The following is a 17,370-nucleotide window of genomic DNA, read 5'->3' on the forward strand; positions in this document are numbered from 1 at the left end:
CTTCAGTCAGTGGAGCACAAATTTAAGATAGCAGTGAGGAGGTTAAAAAAAAAAAAAAACAAAAACAAAAACAGCATGCTGCCTGGCATACTCTGCGGACACCGGATTTCCTGCCTCCTGATTTTTGGAAGGAATATTTTGTTTTCGCCTGGATCCCCGCTGTCCTCCAACAGCATTTACCAAGCAACAAATCTGCAGCCTCAAACATACCTTGAGAAGCAGAGAACAGCAGAACTAATAGGATTGCGAGCCAGACCTTCCCTTGCGCTTGCACTCAGAGCTTTAAAAAAAAAAAAAAAAATAATAAAGTATGTTGTTTACAGAAGTATTTTTACAGCACATTTGAACATGTGGCCCTATAAGGCAGTTAACGAGAATATATTCCAAAAAGAATTTGATGCAAACTGCCTGGAAGTTGTAAAATGCTGAAGCGTCTCTCACATGGGTATTTTATGTTTGTGCTCGGGCCAAGTTTTCTTGTGTTAAGGCCTGCTCCCTCTTTTAATACAAATGCACTACTAGAACTCCATCAGCTGGAGGCTGCCTTCTTATCAGGTACCACGAGGGCTGCTCCTTTGCGCTGTGCTCTGGAGGTCTCTCTGGATGGTTTTAAAGGAAGATATTGCTAAACACAGAAATATAGGACAAAAAAAAACCAACCAAACAGGCTGCATGTTTCAGTCTACTTGCAAAAACCAGCTAGTCCATACACTAGGGACCAATGGCATATCATGCCTTGAGTATCAGGAAATCTGGGCAAGCAATTCCACCACATGGATTTCCTGCAGAGAAGTGCCCTACACAGATCGTGCGGACAGGTATATGCCATTGGCTTCATTTGGCAAGAGGACAACACGTATAAAAGGAGGAAAAGGGAAAACGTTGTTTTTAAAAGCTTAAAAGCCACTAGTGATCACTTGCAGGAGTTGGAAAGCCACAAAAAGGGACACCTGATCTAAGTGCCTGGGAGCAGAAGCAAGACATCAGTGCCCAGAGTGGATTTCAGTAGTTTACGTGACGGCCTCACGCCCTTTGGGGAGTAATGGTTCCCCAAATTCTAGATTTCTGTTGCTCCCACAGCACAGTGGGAGGTCTAGGGACAGATGCAAGATGGCAGAAGTCTCGTAGCTCCTCTCCATAGCTCAAGCAGGCTGCATCTATCTGTCCGGATAAGCTACACCTCTGCTTCCTACTGCATTTGCCAGCAGCTGGAGTGAGAATCCACAGCACCGAGCTACAGACAATGATCTCTGCTACGCCTGCATGATAAAAATGCACAGGATGACATTTCTTCGCTTAGAAGTTTATACACAGCTATCCACAGCTTAAGGGGAATGATTATTTGTGGTGAATGTTATCAACACAAAGTGCTAATGCTGGCTGACTACAGAGCACTAATCAGCATAAACTCCTTCTCCTGCCAATACTAATCGAGCAGTAAGATGATGCAGTACTAAAAGCATGTGCACGTAACTGAGTGGCTGACAATTTACAGGTACTTTGGGACTTGTTACAAATGCCTCTTAGTGCACACAGAAGACAGCTGGCTCTGCATCTCAAGTCAGAAGATTAACAGCGTCTAAGAATTCAGGATCGGAGCCAGCACCATCACTATGTGGTCCAACAGTTTTTTTTTTTTTTCTATATTACAGTATCTGGAAAACACACTGGATACACACAGCAAAGCTTTCTAACAACAGCAGGTGGAATAAACTAGAACGGATTGAGCTCAGTGGCCTCACCCCATCACACGATCACCTGTCACAAACACACCCCATCAAACACAACACCCTTCCCCTCCATAGCTCACATCACTGGCGTGAAGGGCAAAACTCAGTGATACAAGTGTGTAATTAAAGCGGCGAGCACCCGAGATAAAATTCATTGATTCCATATTGTTTGGCCTCCGTATAAAATTTATCAGATGCTGTTTCAGCATGGGGGAAAGTCTATTTTCTGTATTTGTCAGCTGAGCTCTAAATCACATAGGCTAATGCTGAAACTGGCAAGTCAAATGGAATCAGCATTTCCACCAAACCGAGCACTTACCCCAGGAAAACTATCAGGCAAAGCTTCATTCGGGGCACTGCCTTGACACTCAGGACTTCACAACCACCATCCTCCCAGATGGACCAGCAAACAGAGCCAATCCAACTAGAATATCTACAGCAAAAGCAATTTCCCAGCTTTTCCCAACTTCTTTGTAACAGTTTTTCTAGGCAAGCAGAACTTCTTGGGATGCTGTCAGGGGAGGCATGGTCCTTGGCTCAACAGGGCAGAGCGTGCTCTAGGCAAGGCAGGCACGCTTCTCTTGGCACAGCACATGACACCCAACATCTTAATACTCCAAAAGCCAGTCAGATCTTCGCATTTGTCTCTGCACATAGTGAACAGAAGCAGCCTCTGACTCATTTAACACACAGTGCAAATTGAGGTGGGTACACGAGCTGGGATTTGCCCAAAGCTTTTGTGTTTTTAAAATTAATATCAACCCCCCCCCAATCCTCCACACCAAAACAGAGCAAGAACAATTTTGCAGCTTATCTTGGCTAGCTACTTGCAGAGATGTAACTCTCAGTTGCACATTCGTAGGAAAAAACTCTTACTAGAGGGTTACAAAAACTCAACATAAATCAACGCTTGTAAAGGAGTATTTCAACACATACTGAGATAAAGAAAATCAGAAAAATCTGTTGGTTTTTGTATGTTTATTGAAATACGAGCAGCAGAATGCAAAAAAATACCTTTAAAAACGTAACATAGCAAAACCTAGTAATTTTAAAATTAACAAAACAAAAAGATGCTTAGAGTTAAATGAAAAACTCATTGCTAGAACTGTGTCTCCTACAATGTAAACAAAAGCATAAAGGTTATGCTTGCAACAAACACAGAAGCAGGCTTATGGAGCAGCACAATAAAGCAAGTTTACGCTGTAATCGGATGGTTTGGTCTACTGATTTGAATTCAGAATGGGTTTCCTTCCTAAACAGCAACTTCACAACCACACAGAAAAAAAAAAAATAGTCACATTTGTCTTTTGAAGCCAAACGTTTAGAAAATGTTTCGTTGTTTTCTTTAAGACCATCGCTAGCAGTACTTTGGGTAACTAAAACAATATACAAAAAAAAAACCATTTCAAACTAAAGGAAAAGCTTGACACATTTCAACGTCTGTCTAGACATACACTACAAGAGTATCTGCCCAAGAACTGGCAACTTTCACACCGTAATACTGTGGGGAAAAAAAAGCCATAGCCCCATGCAAAAAAAACGAAAGAATTCCAGTATTTTAAACAGTTCTACTCAGAATCATAGTGTGTAGGCTATTCTGTCACTGTTTTGGTTAATGGGATGCTTTGTTAGAGTTGTCTCTCATCAGTCAGCCATACTACAAGTTTTAATTTGGTCCTACAGATACGATAAATCAACGTCAGCCCTTCAGGAGTAACTACTTCATGCCTAATGCAATTAAATGAATGTAATACTTCCACAAGGCGCTGGACTGACTGGCAGCAAGACTGATGCCCACTAAGGAGGAATATCCAAGATAATATCTTATCTTAGTGACTACAAAAGCAAACCCAGAAAGAAGTTCAGTGTATGCCTGTTCCAGGCTCCTTGCTGGTATTGTCAAAGCTGTTATTGCTGTGTTTGGTTGTAAGAGGAAACATGCCTCAAAAGAAGAAAACACACTTACAAAAGCCAGAACATTTTTCGCTGAAGGGTAACATTCAGTCTAAGCTGGGCTATACTGAAAACACTTCATCTTCCACTACCACTTTACTGGCTGGTTTCATTTCTCCATCCCTCCATCTACATAAAGTGACTTACACACAAGTGTGCTGCAACAGAAGCAACAATCTCTGTTATCGCTACACTTAAAATGTCATTAGTGTCAAACAGTTCTCATCCGACTTATCCATGCACTGCTATCTGAATTTTCTATCAGCAGCACAGATAAACTCAGTGTGATTAGGAACACCATGAACCAGTAGGCGCACTGACAAACTAAGAAGCTCTCAAAAATAAGTCCTACTTAAAAGGAACAGAAAAGCAGAGCAAAGGCAAATCGTTTACTTGGTCTGCTCCTGCAAGCCTGCCCTGGCAAAATCAGCAGCCGCAAGGATAACCCCAGCACTGCATATATTACAGATCAAGAATATGTACACAAGCACAGAAATGCCAGAGTACTTTAATACTTAATGACAGCATCAGAAGTGGGTTAACTAGAGAGTATTGCAGAAATTATGGTTCATTGCATGGGTAGCCAATCTAACCACAATACAGCAGCTTTGACTTGCAAACACCTACTTCCAGCACCCATTCTTGAGTCGTTTAGTCAGCCGCATCCAAACAAGTGAACGGAGGTGAAGCCAAGTGAAAAACATTTTGGATAAAGCAAAAGCTTGTACCTACAACTGAGATCTTTCTTTGATCCAATGTGCCAAGACATTCATTTTAAAAGCTCGTCAAGAAAAATATCTGTAGTGTCAAATATACATATTCAGCAACTTGATAGAAGTCAGGCCTAGGGAGAGGAAAACGGGAAGCCTGGTCCTGTGGCCGAATGACTTTGCATCTTATTCAATCAACAGGGTTGCTGTTCTGAAGAATGAAAGAGAAGACCCCAGAAGTGAGTGGCAAATAGTGTTAGTCTCCTTCTCCTGAAGATGCACATTCGCTTTAACATGCACTGGAGAAACTGCTTTAAAAAAAAAAAAACAACAAACAAACAAGAACAAAAATACAACAACAACAAAACCACCAAGTAATATAGAAATTCCTGTACAAGAGAACATGAAGGTTCTGCAGAAGTGTTACAGATTATCTTTATTCCTTTAAGGCATTTCATAAGAAACATTTTTAATGACACGTAAACAATTTTTCTCCTTTAAGATGATCTCTTACTTAGGTACCATATAATGCGTGATTTCCACGTTTGAGCAGAAACTGTCATTCAACAGAAGACAAAAGAACTTGTGTAAGCAATCAATGTCTCAGGATTGCAGTGGTTCACTGCAACACATCTTTTAGTAACTGTTTGCATTTTGGAGTTTTCAGCCTCTCCCCTTTGACATTGCACCCTGTCCTGAAGAGTTGTTCAGGAAAAAGGAGGAGTTAAAAAAAAATTAAAAATATCATAGGTCTTCTTCTGCATGCAAACGGATTTTGTATATAATTCACTTGTAATTCTCTTAGAACTTTCTTTGAATCTTTTTTATTATTTTTTTTTAAATGGGGAAAACTATGCGTATGTTACTTAGCTGATTTCTTTTAGTGTTTAGTACAGTGTTTAAATCGAGTAATACAACAGCAGAGGCAACATAATTCCTTACAGAAAGATAGATCTCATCATATTAATGCAGTCCTTGATTTCCATAAAGCTGCCAATTTGAGTATTCTGACCCAACACCTGTTGCTAAGAACAGGATCAAAAATCGCTGTTTCATGTAGTCTACAAAGAAGTGATTACTTTTGGTCATTAAGACAACAGGTCTGTATTAAATTCCATGATCTGGAAGTAAGAGCTTCTGCATTCATTTACTGATTCGCTAAGCCACTCGCAGTTTTCAAAGAGACTCAAACTCATACTGAAGGTGAATTAAATACAGTGTAATCACTAATACTGCATAACGTCTACTGAGAGATTAAAAGGCTTAACACAGATCAATTCCAGACAGGCAAAATAAACAGCTAAAACACCAAAAAGAAAACAAAAAACTTATTCCTTCGAAAAAGTAGCAAGCATTGCCATTTACAAATACTAGTGTTTATGTTAAAATAGAGAAGGGTACCTAAAAAGAAATAGGCCTTGGCAACCACATCCAAATGGCATGAGTGTAAGTCAAAGAAAAACAAAAATTACTACTCCAGAAACGTGCAAGATGTTATCTTGTATCAGTTACTATTTAAAACGGTGGTTAAAAGCAATATTACAAAACTGAAGTGGGAAAAGACTAAGAACTGCTATTCTGCATTCATATACAATGTGTTTATGACAGCATTTTCCAATAGACAAAGTGTTTTTACACCACTCCAATATCTGTAAAAAGTATATTTCATGTGTACATTAAAAAAAGTCACATTGTTCAATTAGGCAAATTAGCCATAATAAAGCCTAATTTTGTTTATGACAGATGTCAAACTTAATTTGTTAAGCAACTACACTAAAAATACAGCTTGCAAGCTGGAGCTGCACATGTTCAAACATTTTTATAAACATTAAAAAAAACCCAAACTATGATATGTATTTATTTTCTGAATTCAGTCTTCATAATTCTTGTCCCTACAGGACAAAAAATAATTTCCAGTTAAGACATATGCCTGTTTAAGTTCTACTCCAAGGAGGGGAAAAGGGTTCTGAATTTTTCCAACAGATTTTTTTTTTTTTTCCCTTAGGGCTCAACTGTCACTTAAGCATCACAAGAACAAATTGAAATGTAAAACTGCTCAGCTATACACAATGGAATTGGTCACAATGGGATTTAAAAAAAAAGAAAGTTAAACCATACGATCCATTCTCCATATAGCTCACAGTATCCACACTGGAAGTTTCTCTAGAATTCGAATAAGTTCACTAAAAATAAGGCTGAAGATGGAATTTCAGCACTATGAAACAGATGAAATGGGATTAAGAGGAGAGCCCATTTGCGTAAGTACTTTATCCAGCCACTGGAGGGGCCCATGAAGATGAATTTCTATCCAGCATGGGGTGCTCGTGACATCTTGTCGGTGATATTCAGCTCCCCACCCCTAGAAAAATGAACAAACCATTATCAATCAAGTTGAGAATATGCTTGCATTTAAAAATAACTGTACTCACAAGCAGCAGAAAGTCATCAGCTAAGAAATTTATCTGGAGTTAACTCACGAGCTAACAACAATTCTTATCGTCTTAAAAAACAACTGGTCAGAAAGGGCTGGCAGGGAGGCTGCACTCAGAAGCTTCAATTGAGTCTTCCCTGCAAGAGGCCTGGAGTGACCACACAAGCTCCTTAGGAGAGCAGACTGCTGACTCCAAAGTGGTTCCCCGTTTTAGCTACAGCTCTTTTCTGCTTCTTCCTCCTGCTCTCTACCCTCCACGCTCTCCAACTGAACAGTATTTAATCACAGTTGGCAAGATAAAATTCCAACCATTTTCAGAAAAGCGCCTCATCGTACACTTAGTATTTAACTAGCTAGGGTACCCTGAGGCAAGATCAAGTGATTTGTACTGATTTCAACAAGTCTTTTTATATCTGTGGTACAAAGACTTCCTACTGCATTTCGTTTTAACCTCAAACGCATCATATCAAGCTTTCTTTTTGGACAAGATAAAAAAAAAAAACAAAAAAAATCTGGATGGCACAAGCCTGAACTCCAAGCTAAATCTGAAACCGACTGCCAGTTTTGAGGAAACACTACTGTGAGAATAACAGGATAGTCTGACATTACAAATCCAAACTGTGTATTTTCTCCACGTTAAAAATACAGTTATGTATCTTTATTTATTTGAAGTGTTTGAAGTTTGAACATATGTTCTGCAATCATTTATGTTCCTCTCTACCTGCCATGTTTTTTTGTAAAGCTCCTGTAGCTCGTTTGCTTTGCTCATTCAAATTTAGTGCACAAGTCCAGACCTTCCTTAGTAATTTTACAGTAACTACAATGATTAAAATCACATCCTGAATACTGAAGTAAATTCAGCCAACACTTAACAAGACAAGCTGTGCCTTTCTTGCATCAATTTCCCTCTCCCTAATTAACCCTTTCGATACATTTAAAATTGAAAAGGCTCATATCAGGTCAGAATAGCTTTGTTACATTGGTACAGTTTGCTGACTACTCAAATCTACAATAAGTTTAAATGCCCCCCCAAATAATTTGTTTACCTTTACAAAACTCATTCGAATGGTGCACATTTTGGTGAGCTCATACACTGCTTCAAATCCATGGTTGACAGACTGAGCTAAAAGCTGAGCAAATTCCTGATTGTTAAAAATTTTCAGGCTGCATCCACTAGGAATCTTGCATACAGTTGTCGGATGAAAGCCGTGGTGGTAGTTGCAGTTCCTGCTCTGTACAAATATGCTGCTGTCACTTAAACACTCAGCATAGACTTCCCCACCAACATAGTAGAGATGAACTCCTTGAAAACAAAGTTTGAGAAAAACATTATTTTTTTTTCCCCCAAAAATGCACTTAATAAGTACTTAATACAATCCCCTTGAAATCAGAGACAACCAAGTAAGTTTTCTGTTTGAAAAGCCTTTCATAAAAGCTGTTTTGTCCCAACAGTCTTATGCCCACAGGATAACATACTTCCTCATTTCAAAATAAACCAAGCTTCATTATACAGTGACCACTAGATGTCCTTCTCTCGTCAATTACAGAAGAGAAAGAAAAAAAAACTATTTCCACATGTCAACAGTTATTTCAAGCTAGTTTCCTAGAGAACTTATGCAGACTTCAAAACTGCAGTTTTATAAAAGTGCTAACTTCCGCCTATGGGAATTCCAAGGAAGTTCTCAGGAGCAGGGACAGACACGAATGTGAAAGTGCATCTGCATCCTGCTCATATCTTCAGCATGTTTTATCAAGCAAGAAGAGATGCAAATCCAACTACCTGCACAGCTTAACATCAGGTTTTAGGGACCTTAAAAATTAAGAGAGAGCCTGGATTTATCACAACTGCCTGGATTCAGCTATGCATATAAACAATTCCCTCCCCTCTGTATTGAAGATCATGCTAGAGCACTACGTCTTATTCAACACATACAAAAGCCACTGATTGATCCCTCCAGGGTTCAAACATGGATTCTCACTGCTACTTCAGCTGAGATTCCTGCTTTCTTTCTGCCGGATCTTCCCCCTTTCTACCTCCCATCGCAGTCACACAGCTAGGATACGGCCTGCTGACAGCCCCATAGTTTGCCATATGAGGCTCTACCAAGTCAACAGATGCCAGCTGATCTTTCAGACAGCAACAACTGTTGTGAACATTGCTAGATCCACTTGGGACTAAGGTGGGATGAAGTTTACATAGAGGAACCATTGGCTTGACCTATTAGAAGCAGCTGGCAGAAAATCTGGGGTGTCCAAGAGCACATTTTCACTGAAGAATCCTGTTTATTTAAAGAGACAAGGACAACCACCACCTGCTAGCTAAATTCTTTTGGGTAAAAGTCTACTGAGGGATCTAAAAAGAAGCGAGATACATATCACAGCCTGAGAAGAACACTGATAATTCAAAAATAATCCAGTGCACAATTAGAAGTCATTTATTCTTGCAATGCAATACTTCTGTAGAAAAAGCTGAGAAACAGAAGTGGGTAGCTTTAACGCAGGAAAAAACCACAAGATTTTCTAAACAAAAGCCATCAATAAATAATACTGTATCCCAAAACAATCTTAATTGTTCTCAGAATTGCTACTGTAAAGCAAAGCTCTGGTTCAGTAACTAGTACTAAACACACAGACATTTTAAAGCTCCAGATTTACTTGCAATCAATATTACTCCACACAACTTCGGATCTAATTTAAATTTAGGATCTTCTCAAGTGGATCGTAAGATTTCTCTCAGCTAGTACCACCCAAAGCGGTAACTCAAACCAAAAGAACCTCACAAAGACTTTCCCCTAACTCCACCCACCTCCCCAAAGTCAGCTCTTTTCACTTTATGCCATTACCTTTTCTCAGACAACAGAATTGCAGAGAAAACTTTCTAACAAATATTAGTATGTACCTGTGGTCTCCAGAACGACTGTAAAGTTTTGCCATGTTTACAGTAATTCCTAGCTAAAATCCTTCTAAGAGACACTACAAGCCTTGAAGTTCAGCAGTATCAGTAACAGCTGTATCAAGAAAACTGGAGCTCAACCATAACAAATGATTTCATGTGCTAAAAAGGCCTCATGCGTGCAGAGAAAGCTGGTTTTCTTCTCAAGGACTTTGCTAGTTAATTATGAGAAACGAGATACTCAGAAAAGGAGCACTACATTTTCAGATAATTCAAGCACATTCCATCAGAGATGAACACTGTGCATCTGCAACACTATGTGCTATCAGCCAAACATTACGGGAAAACTAGAAGATCCTGCAAAACCTGCTGTCTCCAGGAATCCCTCCCACACACATACACACCCATGGATTCACTCAGACAAATGAGCCCTTGCAGTTTTGCATTAGCACTTCAAAGTCTCGCTGTCAACTTATGCAAGATATTTGAACACACTGCAGACAGCAGTGTAATACGCTGCATGAACAAAAAACCCCACCACTTTGATACACTCTAAAGCGGTACAAAGTATTTGATTTAAGCAGCAGATACAGGACTTCAGAAGTCCTGTACGTTTGCTGGTGCTGAAATAAAATTTTCTACATACAGAACATCACGGGCAGTAACAAGAAAAGCCCCTGCAACAGTTTGTAAGAAGTAATATTTACATTTTTACATTACTGCTAAAGAAAAAACGTATGCCATTCCTAGACTCATTAGAATCAATCCACGTAAAAAAAAGTGTCTTCAGGTATTAGAGAGGAAGATGAATCACAGACTAACTCAACGTCTGTGATACTCTATGCTACGACTCCTCACAAACAAAAGCAGTAACAGTAAAACAAGGATTAGCTTCATAATGGTGCAAAACAGAAGTAAACCTCACCTTTCCCAATATGTCGTCTAGTGTTCTCAATTGTTGAGTTGCGGTTAACATTTGAGAGCAAACCTAAGCAGAACCTGTTCTTATTATTGGAGGGATCTGTAAACCCATCTACTAAGACACTTGTAGAAGATGCATGAAAGGCCTCTCCAACACGGTTATTTAATTCGTAATACACAATCGAACACCAGTGCTTGGGTTCTTCATAGGCAACAGGCTGAACATCTGAAAATAAGCAGAATGGAAATACCAGTTTATGTAACATTTGAACTATTACATCTAAAACTGTAAAGTAAATATTCCAAAATATCAGTAGGGAAGCCACAACTTAGTCAATGCTTACGATGGGCAAGGACAGTCTTGATAAAAAAACCTTAATGATTTTAACTTATTTTCATACATTTCAGCTGGACCATTGATTTTGTTTAACCAATTTTAAGCTGTTAAGCGAGAAATCCTACACAAAAGATTCAGATGACTGTGATATCAGGTGTAACACAATTCTTCTCTCCACATTTTCAATTTTTTTTTTTTATTATTGGTAATCTGGGACTCAATTTCCAGAGCCCTTGTGCATATACCATTCTGGCAGCTGGTAAAAGTAGCAGGATACAAAAAAATAAGTTCAACTTATAGTAAGCCACACTACACATCTGAGGCTTTAAAAGCAAGAGGCAGATAAACATGGTAAGTTCTGCTTCTTAGCTCTTGCTGCTAAAAATCCATTTTCTTCTTGGACTACTTCAATTTATCAGCACAGATTTACTGCACCATTTGAAGCTATAACCAAATTGAATGAATGAGTACTGAGAAGCCAAACAAGGTTACTTCTGCATCACACTGTACAACTTACCTCTGGTAGATATATTTGGCATGATTTGAGGGATCATTGTATTGCTTGTGTCCATAGACTGAGAGTTATCCTGCCCCATTTGATCATCAGGGGGCATATATGCAGGAGGTGGAGTATCAGCTATACACAAGAGAAAAATAAAAGACTGAGTAAACCTCAACAATGTAGATTTATTTCTTCACTTCACAATTAAGTTGTAAACGCATTAAAATAGTCTTCAACAAGAGATGTTAAAACACTTGGTCTGCAGGAACATGCAGACAATAAGACAGCTGTCTGTACAGCAACCTTCTTCACTAACTGCATTCTTAGATTAGAGAGACATGGTTAGACACATGAGAAAAACTAAGGTATTGGCTTTTTATGTTTGCGTTTCAATAGCTGCACTTCTGATGATGGGCAAGACAGCTATAGCTCCCACTTTTTGTAACACAAACATTAGCTTTCTTGCCTACTGCTTCTCTGTGCTCAAAAAGAAGTGAGGAAGAGGTAAAAATACTAATTTGCTATAGCATAAAGGAGGCCCACACCAGACACTTTTTTAGAAGCTTCTGTAGGCTGAGTTCGTTAGAAAAGCGTGGATCTCTTCATCGTTCTGTTCAGCAGTAGTCAGTGTACCAGCATGCTATTTCCAAAACTCCCTCCAGACACCATTAGTACATCCCTCCTAGTGATCTCAGTGCTCACTCAGGGGGGATACCATGTTGAATGGACACTCTAACGAGGCCACTGAGCTCCTGCAAAAATGAATTATTTAATCCTTTACCTTCTCAGCTTTACAAAGCACAACAATAACCAGGCAGATTCAATGTGTCTGCTTTCCTTTGCCTATTCCAGTTAGTTCCCACCCACCATTATTTTCAAAATTAGGTAAGTTTCTCCTATCAAGAATTATTTTTACTTAAATACTATATTTAGGTATTTTCAGAGAAAGATATGAATAAACTTTCTGCTTTGACTGTTCCATCTGCTTTCTTTTCATTGCTAGATGTTCTTCTGAAGCATGCATCAATTATCCTACATGGAAGCTGTGCAAAGTAACTTACTACTACAGCACACATGACAAAGAACATTTGGAAAGATAAAACAATTACAATTAACTCTGACCAACAAAACTAGGATGAAAACTCCTTAAAATGCAAACAAAGCAAAGTATCACAACAGCTTAGTACTGCAATAAAATCTCTCAATGAAGTTCACATTTAGGCTGTACTTACCAGGTAGCTGAAATGGACTAGATGGTCCAGAGCTAGCTGGGGAGCTTGGGTAAGTGCTGCTGGCTGGAGAGGGCGGATAGGGACTGTTTGGTGAAATGGAAAATGGAGTGCTGTTGGGTTGCTGGAAAGAATCTGGAAATGTCGCATTATGTGGCATATGTGGTTCATTGTGGCTTAGGTTCCTGAACTGAACTAGTAGACTGTGCTGTGGATTGAATTCACTATGTCTAGGCACTAACACTGGAGGTAGAACTGGAAAAACAAACAAAAAACACAAGAACAGATAAGCTTAAAAACTTAGTTAGAAGGAAAAGGATATAAACAAAGCACAATTTTGCTCATCATGAAAATTTCAATACCAGTGTGCACAGAGGAAAGGATTCATCTGTTGTGATTTATAAACCCCTCTCTCTCCTTTACTTTTTAAGCTACACTTTATGAAGGACTAACATTTTAGTCTTGCAAAAACCCAGAGCAGAAATACTTATATTTCAAGCAATTCTTTTTCTTAAATTAAAAAAAAAAAAGCAGTTCACATGCAGTGCACAACAAACTACTGATTTAGAAGTAAAATCTGCTCTGTGTATTACAAAATCAGTACAGATGGAAATTCAGTCACTATTACTAGTCAAACTACATAGCTACATCTAGACCTTTTCATCGAAGACAAAAATATAATCCAATGCACACATATTGCTAAATTGGGATTTTAGCTTTCAAATTCAGGAGTACTGAAGTCTGGAATTCAAGTGCTGAGCTAGAGCACTTGCAGACAACAGTCAGTTGCAGCAAAGATGCAGAGTCTTTTGATTACTGCCTTCCTTCCTTCTTACAAATGAGGACTTTGCCACTAACTTTACAGGTAGCAGTCTTTAGAGATCTGTGGGAAAGCCATGTTTTACCATAAGGAAAAACAGCTGGTACAGAATGGATAACATCTCACCAAAACCTCAAAAGAAAAAAATTCACTTTCGGACATATTATTCTTCCAAACCTCCTCATACACCGAGTTTGGTTAATTGTATAGTACTGATGCAAAGAAAACGCGACTCCTAGAGATTTAAATTTAGTTTTTAGATAGCCATGCTCAAACATACCTGGGCTCTCCACCCTCTTATAGTGGTAAGGATTGATGCAGACTTCCTTCTGTTTAGATCCAAAAGGGAATTCACAAATATCCAATGGCTTCAGCTCATGATGGCTTTGTAGATCAGGCCAACGCCAGACACGACAGTAAATTACATGAGGAAGGCCTTTTCTGTGAGAAACCTGAAGTCGTCCATCTAAAGAACGGGGGATCGTAACACACTTGCTGGGCTGTCCTGGACTGCTCAAGGCTTTCTCCAGTTCTTCCATAGCACCTTTCTTCTTTTTCAGCTTTTTTACCAAAGCATCAACAGCTTTTTCTGCCCATTTTTCCTCTTCATCTCCTTGTTTCCAGCCCAACAGACGCTTTACAGCTGGGCTAGTAAAGGAGAACAAACTGGCCATTGACGTCATTTGACACAAGTCTTCAAAAGATTTGCTGGGTTTTGCCTGTTTTTTTTTTTTGTTGTTATTCTTGCTTTCAAATAAATGTCAGTGTGTATCAAAAGCAGTTATTGCCACTGATGAGCTGTATTATTTCTTGGACGCTGACAAATAAACACATAGACGTCAGTGGTGAAGTCTTCACTTCAAAAATAACAATCAGTTCTTCCAATTCAGCTCTATCAAGAAGATGAGTAAACAAGCAATTAGTAAACGGGTCAATAATAAGGTAGAACAAAAAAAAAATGGTATTTAAAGAATGCTCGGTTCAACCCCAGTCATTGCAGCAAAACCCCTAACCTACTAGAATCTCTGCCTAAAGCTGAATATAGGAACACACTACCAGAGTTCCCCGTTGCTTCTTCTCTAATAGGTGAGAAAAGAGACATGTAGAGGATCAAAGGGACAGCATGCTTTCTGTCAACATTACTGTCCAAACATTTCTTCAGAAGGAAACTCCGGAAGGAGCTGAAAACAAACTTGGGAAATATGCTTTAAGACTTGTATTATATCCCTGCCACAGTGCTTCACCAGGAGACATAAAGCTGCTATCAGAAACAAGCAGAAGCCATGGTGGAAGCAGTAGGTTCCACAGACATTACTCCAGAGAAGTAATCAGCCTCACAAATAGATCTTTATTTCTGAAAAGGAGAAAATACTCAAGCTCAAATACTTGAGCTCAAATTACGTACTCCATCATTTTTAAAGAGCATAAAACCCCCCAGATGAATCCCTTATGAGCCATTCAGAAATGTGGCCAATCTTTTCAGCTATGGCTATTTTTATGCTGCACTTCCTTATATCTTCTAAGAAGAATATTTGAAGCACTGGATATTTTTAGCCTTTGGCAAAAAAAAAATTAAAAAAATAAAATTGTTTTCCTTTCCCCAGAAAAGAGCAGGGGGGGCATGGCAGAGCAAGCACTAGAAATGTGACCTTTGCTATGAATTGCCTTAGAAAGGAGAGAAGGAACAAAACAAAGCTGTGCACCCCAAGCAGACTCATGAATGGTGTTTTTGCCACTCACCAGCTCTCCTGTAAAGCCTTCACACACCATCCCCCCTCCCAAATTAAGGAGTAACGATGACAAGAGGAAATGATGTCCTGTGGCAAAGAACTGATAAGAACTTGTAAAATCTCTTGCGAATACTAAATAAGCAAGTACAGACAATGAGCAGCTGGCAAAAAGCAAGAGCAGAGCTAAGAGAAAGGATGTCAATAACAAAAGATGCTTCCTTTCTTGCTACAGAGACTGCTAAACAACATTGTCTCTCAACTTTTGATAAACTGCGGTGAATTAAAACACCTAATGTACCCTGAAACACCAAACGTGCACACAAGTGAAAAAGGGGTAACATGAAGATCTAAGAACCTTTACTCTGGTTCCCTTAGATTCCTACATTCAATCAAGGTGATCTTTTCCCACCTTTGATTAAGTTTCTGACAAGGCTTTCCCATGCATTTAGATGATTAAAAACACACTTAAAAGACATGGATGGGTACCTTAACAAAATTAAGGAGAACAAAATGGCTTTCAATAAGCCTAGCCACTTACTGGACTTTGGTATTGCACTGCTATGACAAGAGCTCAAGCCTACACCAAACTACGCAGTAAGCATCACCAACAAAAGATGCAGCAAAGACGCCTAGACAAAGCATTTCTACCATCCCACATGCAGCCATTCCACATTTTCTACTGTAGAAAGTGAGGAAACAGGGGAAGAAACCTAAGGATCCTCAGCTGTGATGAAGAGTACAAGTTTAAAATCTTATACCCAACTTTCCCAGGAAAAAAATAAGTTACTTATTTCACTCATAGCTTAACCCCACTGGTACTCTTTCAATTCTTCAGTTTTTCAATAATACGGAAATAAATGGAAGATAAAAACAAACAAAATCAAAACGAAGAGAAATTCAAAAGTCTGATGCCTCCCACTGTCTCACCAGGTCCTTAGAAGAGGGTACTGCAAAAATGAAAGAAGAAAGCAATTATGTTTCACCGACTTTCTGAAGAAATAAGGACATGGCAAATCTCCAGCGTAAGTTTAGTTCCCTGGGACAGCTGCAGATGAGAACTTTTCACCCTTCAAAGCAACAGGAAATACATAAAGGGAGATAAACTTGGCCAAAACCAGACTAAATTTATTCTTTTACTGCAGATAAAAGTTTAGTGTTCTAAAAAGTAAAAGCTGTTTATAGTCACAATTAACTTACTTCCAAGCCTTGGGTACATTCAATAGCTGTAAGATTTCAGAAGCTGCTCACGCCCCTGCAAAGGAAATGAACCCACCTAGAATCTTAGGCCAACGAGATGACAATTAAGAACTCCTGTTTTTCAACTATGCTTTCAAAGAATTGTAAGCGTGGAGGCAGAACACGAACTAGAAAATCCTGCAGTTAAGTTAAGCTCCAAAGAGATTTCGATAAACGCCTCTTAGCTCTGGCAACTCATCTATTCCATCACAACTGCCCCGTGTTCCACGATCACGTGTATTTTTCTTCATTTTAGTATTTCAAGCATAATAGCACATGCAGTAACAAGGAATGAAATTTTACTGGTTGCATATCATTTCAACATCATTTACGCACAAGTATACTCTCTGAATAAACAAGCTAACTGGAAGCAAGGAAAGCTGGCACAGCTCTACTAAAGCAATTCTCTACAGCAACTGGTATTTGTAGAGAGAGAGTCAGGAGAATTTTGATAAATGACTTTGTCTCTATAAACAATAATTACAGAAAAAAAAATCTGCTCTCAAAACTTTACATCAGTCAGAATCCCGATCACCAAAAGCAAAACTTAGCAGAACAAGTATTCCCGAAGCACTGCAACAGATTTGGTCAAATCTTTCAACCTCACCAAAGAAAGATTCCGCATACAACCACTGAAAAAAAAAAATCACACTGCTGAAGCTGTAAATGATACTACTGGTTTCAGTAAACCCATTCTGGCCACCCATGCAGCTTTCCAGACTCTTCTGCTGAAGAACATTTTTACCTGCTCAAGAGCAGCATGGGGAAAAAGAAACCCAGCAACAAACTACTGACAGGCTTCCAGAAGCATAAGGGACACCGAACCCATCTCATTACAGGCCTCTGAACAGTTCATTTTGGAATAAGAAACACTGAAG

At 39.0% G+C, this 17,370-nt stretch overlaps 1 protein-coding gene across 4 annotated transcripts in view; it reads right to left on the minus strand.

Moving 5' to 3' along the window:
- Positions 2,694-17,370, minus strand: part of SMAD5 (SMAD family member 5) — a 28,841-nt gene continuing 14,164 nt past the window's right edge. For all 4 annotated transcript variants that reach the window (XM_021410316.1, XM_021410315.1, XM_021410317.1 and 1 more), the window contains exons 2-7: positions 13,807-14,418; positions 12,710-12,961; positions 11,493-11,612; positions 10,643-10,864; positions 7,871-8,127; positions 2,694-6,752 (exon numbers count right to left, since the gene is read on the minus strand). In XM_021410316.1, coding sequence (XP_021265991.1) covers positions 6,609-6,752; positions 7,871-8,127; positions 10,643-10,864; positions 11,493-11,612; positions 12,710-12,961; positions 13,807-14,209 — 1,398 coding nt within the window. In that variant the 5' untranslated portion in view covers positions 14,210-14,418 and the 3' untranslated portion in view covers positions 2,694-6,608. The remainder of the gene's footprint in view (positions 6,753-7,870; positions 8,128-10,642; positions 10,865-11,492; positions 11,613-12,709; positions 12,962-13,806; positions 14,419-17,370) is intronic.

The sequence above is a fragment of the Numida meleagris genome, chromosome 12 (assembly GCF_002078875.1).
Source record: "Numida meleagris isolate 19003 breed g44 Domestic line chromosome 12, NumMel1.0, whole genome shotgun sequence".
Lineage (NCBI taxonomy): Eukaryota > Metazoa > Chordata > Aves > Galliformes > Numididae > Numida > Numida meleagris.